General features: G+C 37.2%; 2 gene segments (V, D, J or C); both read right to left on the reverse strand.

The window, feature by feature from the left end:
- Positions 1–2,683: 2,683 nt before the first annotated feature.
- Positions 2,684–3,179, reverse strand: LOC109201777 (Ig heavy chain V region 5A-like). The segment is given in 2 exon segments: positions 2,684–2,988; positions 3,078–3,179. Coding segments are annotated over 2 exon segments (348 nt in total).
- A 1,510-nt stretch (positions 3,180–4,689) lies between these two features.
- LOC112845272 (immunoglobulin heavy variable 3-30-3-like) lies at positions 4,690–6,265 on the reverse strand. The segment is given in 3 exon segments: positions 4,690–4,820; positions 5,881–6,063; positions 6,145–6,265. Coding segments are annotated over 3 exon segments (360 nt in total).
- Positions 6,266–6,624: the final 359 nt, after the last annotated feature.

Below are 6,624 nucleotides of genomic sequence, written 5' to 3' on the forward strand. Positions count from 1 at the left end.
AATGATTTTAAAGATGTCATTTTTGCATGGACTCCTCCCCCATCATCCACTGTGGTGACAACTTCGGAAATGAGGGAGCACCTAAAGTACCCAAAAAAGATCTTCTGTTGTCCAATACTTGACTTGTGTATGATTAATAAAAAACTGTATGTTTAAATTGCTGATCCTCCTTTCATTATGATGTGGGTTTACTGGAAGTGCTTGTTTCCTAGAATTATGATGACCTTTAAACCAAAGTAAACACAAAAGTAAACATAAACATAGTGTATTTGAAACTTCAGTATGTTCTTGTTTATAACACTTAAAGACCTTTGTACACCTAATGCAAGCAACTGCTAGGTTCCCTTTTTCTCAGTGAGAATAAAAAAAGACACTCAATGTTTTCAGTTCTTGCAGCTGTGCAAAGTCAAAGATGTGGTGATAAAAAAACAAAACTGCTGAGATACTGAAACTATGTGCGATGATATGCAAAAAAATAAAAAAGGTAAAATAAAATGTACTTCATGCAGTTAATGCAACTTAAGTGTATCAAGTACCATTAATGCGCTTATGTATGAATTGACTCAAATGCACTCAAATTTGACCTTTGTTCTATTTTACTTAATAAGAATTAAAACAAAATACTCTTAATTAAACATTAGGAATGTATTTTAGTCTAAGGGTCCTACCTGTTACAGGTCACAGTTTGATGAACATTTGGTCTCACGTTACTTTGAACGTAACTCAAAGTCACAGTTTTGCAAATGAGCACGAATTTAGTCTTTTTCTTCTTCCTTGCTCCCTCTATACAAAGGTGGGCGCCAGGATCTTTGCTTTTCTCAGTTTATGTAAATAATATTTTTTAATGCAATGCTGCATTTTATTTTCTCATGGAAGCTTCTGTTCTGATGCAACTGACAGCGCGATATCAAGGCTTCATAATAGACTGTTGGGAAGTTTGCTTTGAGTCATGAATAGGAAGAGGCTATAAAGCAATGACTCCACTTGACATGGGTGTTGGGCTGAGTTTTTGTACAGTGTTTTTTCCCTCCTGTGTCACTGTGAGTGTCGAGCACAATAATACACAGCAGAGTCTTCATTATTCAAACTGTTCATCTGCAGATACACCTGCTGTCTGCTGTTGTCTCTGGAGATGGTAAAGTGGCCTCTGAATGACTGAGAATAGTGGATATAGCTGCCACCACCACTGATGTAAGCAATCCACTCCAGTCCATTTCCAGGAGCCTGTCTGATCCAAACATTGTCTTCATGAACATTGAAATCTGAGTATGTACAGGTCAGTCTGTGGGAGTCCCCAGCCCTTTTAATCACTGGTTCAGACTCAGTCAGTGTTTGACCTTCAGTACCTATAGAAATGTTAACAGTCCATTAATGCAGTCACTTTTTAAGTCACTTTTTTTTAAATAATTTGAAGTACTTACCAGTCAATCTAAAAAACAGAATGAAGAAAATAGCCAAACAAACAAAGGTGGTCATTGTTAAAATTGTCTAAGTTGGCTTTGTGTCAGGGTTTTTTTTAGATCCTGACTGCAGAATATATAAACTGACTAAAGATATCAGTTTTGCATAGACTCCTCCTCTTAAAGGGTTGAATATTGGATGATGATTCTTAACTTTGTGTTTCAACAAAACGTAATTGTTTAGGGATGTTACATCATCATTAGTGGATACACATTGCAAGGCAACAGTCCAAAGCACGCCACCATTTTGCCATGCTATTTCCACTCTGCCTGTTTCAAGGCACACTCTGATTTCTAAATGACTTTGAGGTTTTTTGCACACCATATATGATCACTCCCATGGTATTTCACTATTAAACTGCTTGCTTGTTCTCTGCAAACCTGTCACTATTGTCCCATAAAAAAAAAAACTGGGACAGATTTTGTGACAAAATTTCACAAAATCCAGTCTATGTGACAAACTGTGTGGATTACATGGATTCTCATTATGATTTGCCCTTGCTGTGAGGCAGGAAATTATTTCAGTGTCTTTCAGTTTGAGCAGCCAATCAGCCAACAGGCTGTCTGATTCATAATTTGATATTTTTAACAAAGAAACAAACCAACTATGATACACAGATCTGTGTGTATGGCTCTCATGGCCTATTGCCCTCTGTTGCTGGAAGTCTCCAAGTTAACATTAATTTCTTCTTTAGTGACTCTTACTGTAGTTTGAATCTTGGGTTTATCTTATTTCAATCAATGCTAACACTTTCCCTGCAGGCTTTCTGACACAAGCTGTCCAATAACTGCTAAGAGAGTAAGAAACCTGACAAGTGATTGACAGAGTTGACCTGGCTGCAGAGTCACAGAATCACAGTGTGAACAGCTGTATCTGCTGATAAACTGAATATTTATTAAAATGTATTAATACTATCATTTATATACAGTATTTATTACTATAACATTAACACTTCAATTTCTAGTCAACATTTTAAAAAATGTACTGCTCTAAAATGTTGACTAGAAATTGCACTCAGAAACAGTTACATATTTACACAAGTTTCATTCTTTCCTTTCATCTCATTTTATACATTTTACCATCATCTTTAGGAGGGAAGAAAAGTAGAGATGGATGGATGATGTAAATAGTTCAATTAAAGAAACATGTTTTTGTATACTGTCTCTCAAACCAACTGCTCAGGCATTGTGGGGTTTTTGTTCAGGTCTGCTGATGGTTTGTGTTACTGTGGGTCTCTGGCACAGTAATACACAGCAGTGTCTTCAGGCTGCATATTCTGTCCATTTAGAGTCACTGTCTTGCTGGAAGAGTCTAAGTCTATACTAAACTTGCTCTTCAGTGAATCTTTGTAGTATGAAGCTCCAGTATATTTGCTACCAATCCACTCCAGTCCTTTCCCTGCAGGCTGTCTGATCCAAGCTGTGTAGTAGCTGCCCACAGAATAAGAGACCTGACAGGTGATGGTCAGACGCTGACCTGGCTGCTTAGTCACATAAGCTGGTTGTGTCAGCTGCTCACATTGCACACCTGTTAAAAGAAAAATAAACATGTTTTGTAAGAAATGTTTAAGTTGTACCACAAAAGAATTAACCACTGAAAAGTCTACAGAGACTTACAGGATCCAGCAGCCAAAAGCAGCAGGAGAGCCACAGAAAACATGTTTTATGTTGTAACTGATCTGCTGTGAACCAAACTGACAGTTTGCTGTCAAATTTTTATAGCTGTGTTGCAGGAAAGGCCACAGAGTTTGCATAGAATTAATCCAGCGCATGATCCGCTTGCTAAGTTAAGTTGATTTGTTTATTCTGCAGACCTTACGTATGGCTGGAAATCCCATAGTCCCAAAATACATTTTGCTTTTATTAATATATTACAATGAATTTTGTTAAGAATAATAAGGAGGATAATGATGATAAATCTATTTAGTAAAATATCAATTACTGTAGATTTAAAAGTTTAAATAAAAGACTTTAATGCAGACAAAAAGATGAACCCTCAGAATTAAAAAAAACAAAAAAACAAAATTTTGTGCATGTTCTATTAATCTTGTTAGGGTGATTAAAAGCAAACTAAACTCTATGTTGCCAGTATTTTCAAATCATTTTGTTCAAAATGCTCATATATTTCTGTCACAGATGTTTTGCTCAATATGCCAAATTAATATAAATTATTATAAAAACAAAACAATCCGTGGACACTAGCAGCTCACAGACTGTCAATAAATGAACAAGTTACAAACACATGTATGTCTTATATTATGAATATAATCATTTATCTGTTTTATATGATTCCACATCAAGAACGCTTTATACAGTAATTAAAGAGACTTGGTCTGGTCCTGAAATCATTAGTGGTCTTCAGGCGCCTCCTCTGGTGGTTTCATGTTACAAGTGTTCAGACTTTGAGGGGTTTTGTTCAGACCTGCTGATGATTTGTGTTACTGTGAGTGTCTGGCACAATAATACACAGCAAAATGCTCAGGTGCATATTCTGTCCATTTAGAGTCACTGTGTTGCTGGAAGACTGTAAGTCCATATTGAACTTGTTCTTTAATTATTATTTGTAGTATGTCATGGATCCAAAACGTGCACTTTGAATAAACTCCAGTCCTTTCCCTGCAGTCTGTCTGATCCAGGCTGTGTGATAGTTACTAACAGAATAAGAGACCTGACAGGTGATGGTCAGATACACAGAGACAGAGGATGACTGTGTCAGCTGTTCACACTTCACATCGTTAAAAACAAGAAAATTGTTTGTTGCAAGATATCAAAATTTACTGAAAAAGAACAACTGTGGCTATGACAACTCCAGACAGACTCACACCCAGACCCCCAAAACAGTAACAGAGGTACCGGAAACGTTTTATGTTCAAACTGATGTGTTGGCATGATGTCAGTGATAAAGTTTTTATAGCTGAGTCAGCAGCACTCATAGCATTAAAGAGTTAAAAGACTTGAAAAAACAAAATGTACTGATTGATCTTCTTTCTTTAATAAAGAATGACAATAGGCAATGAATTATACCGATTTTTTTTAAATTAAATCAATTAATCATTTTGAGATATTATAATATTTGCAATATTAAGATATTTTAAACCACAGAATACACAAGTACAAAGATAATTTCATAATAAACAACATTATTTCCAAAACTTAAGTAATCTTTTCTCTTCTGTTCCCCGTTGCTGTAAAAGAGGAAGTTTTTGTATGACTCTCTTATTATTTTCTCTCACTGTGTCTGTCGGGCACAGTAATAAACTGCTGTGTCCTCAGTCTTCAGATTGTTCATCTGTAGATAGAGTTTACTGCTGGAGTCATCTCTGGAGATGGTGAATCTACCCTGGACTGACTGGGAGTAATTGTTACGTCCCTCTGCAGCCTCTAAGGTGCCTCGAGCCCGGTACACCACTGAAGACTAGATAGGTAAAGTTTTGGGTTTTAGGGTGGGAGTTGCTGAAAGTGAACCGGTGGCACCAAACTTGGCTAGAGGTTTGAGACCACTCAATAATTATGGTCTTGTAGCTGAGGCAGGTAGGTTGTTTTTAAGTTGGCATAATGTGTACTGTGTGTGCATATGTCAGTGTTGATGGATGCTAATGAGATCCTCGTGTGATGAGTGTTTTGTGCTGTGACCTTTAGTGTTGTGGGGAATATGGCTAGTTTGTTGGATCACTTGTGAGTGTTGTTGGCCAGGTGATGGCAATAACACTGAGGGGTGCTGAGCCACCCTTGTTGTGATCATTGTGTGGCCATAGCTCTCCATTTGTGGTTGGTCACTAGTGTGTTTGCTTTACTGAACTTTTTGGATTAAAGTAACTTGGTGTGGTATAGGGCCACTTGTATGTGACTGTTTGTGTGGTGGAGACAACAATCACTTAGTTGTGATTATTTGTTCCTACTTTTGGTTTTGTGTTGTAGGTCAGGTAATCGTTTTGGGTGTGATTGTTGTGCTCCTTCGTGTTGGTCACATGTTACTTTTTGTGTTCAGTGTGGCAACTTCAAACCCTCATGAAGGGGCATCCATGCTTAAAGATGCTAACTAACGAAATGTGAGTATTTAGTTGTGTTAGCAGAGCTGGTAATAAAGTACTCAAGTGTATGATTTTTTTTGAGGGATCAAGGCTTCAGAGGGCCTTTTAATAAATTTAGGGGTCCTAGAGGAACCCTTTTAAGGGAGGAGGTGTTACGTCCCTCTGCAGCCTCTAATCTGCTCAGTGTTCAGCTGGTGCTAATTGGCCACACCTAGTCAGGTGTGCATAAAAGCTTACCAAGCTTCCAGGAAGCTCACTTGCTTTTGCCTTGGTGTTACCAGCCATTTTAGCCAACCTCCTATGCCATTTTAAGAAAAACCTCTTCTCACACTCACTCTGGTATTCATCTTCTTTTATGTTGCGGCTTTGAGCCGGGTCGTAACAGTAATATCTAGAAGTACTGCTTGTTTGTATAAAAGCGATCCACTCCTGTCCTTTTCCAGGAGCCTGTCTGACCCAGTCCATAGCGTAGCTGCTGAATGTGAATCCAGAGGTCGTACAGGTCAGTCTGTGGGATTCTCCAGGCCTTTTAACTGCTGGTTCAGATTGAGTCAGGGTTTGACCATCAACACCTATAAAGAGAATTTTAAAAGACCTGATTAAATGTGCTGGTTTCAGATCTAAAATCAGCATGATAATAGAATCTATTTCACCTGCAAAGCAGATCGTCAAAATCAGTAGTCCTGTCTTGTAGCCCATACTGGTAAACTGTGTGCCAGCTGCTCTCTGTCAAACTTTCTATACTCAGATATATAGAGGTGAAAGACATTTGGGTTTAGTCTTAACTCCTCCTCACAGGAAGCAAAACCTAATACGGCTTTATTGTGTTATGTAAATATACAAATGATTATCATTTGCTGTGAAGCTCATATTCATAATGATAAAATACAATAACCAGTAAATATATAAATACATTATTAAGTAGATTAGGTATTTAAAGGCAGTAATCCAATTTTATCTTTATCATTAAATTAAGGCTCTCTGTGAGGTTTAGTTTAACCAATGAATTTAATCAGTGAGAAAACGTTTCTTCTCCTTGATGGTAGAATTTTTTATTTCATTCATTCCTGTATGTGTTTCAAGATCCAAAATAAATTCAAATTTATTTACATAATTCCTTTTTTTTTTTTTTT

The sequence above is a fragment of the Oreochromis niloticus genome, unplaced genomic scaffold (genome assembly GCF_001858045.2).
Source record: "Oreochromis niloticus isolate F11D_XX unplaced genomic scaffold, O_niloticus_UMD_NMBU tig00006539_pilon, whole genome shotgun sequence".
NCBI classification, from domain to species: domain Eukaryota; kingdom Metazoa; phylum Chordata; class Actinopteri; order Cichliformes; family Cichlidae; genus Oreochromis; species Oreochromis niloticus.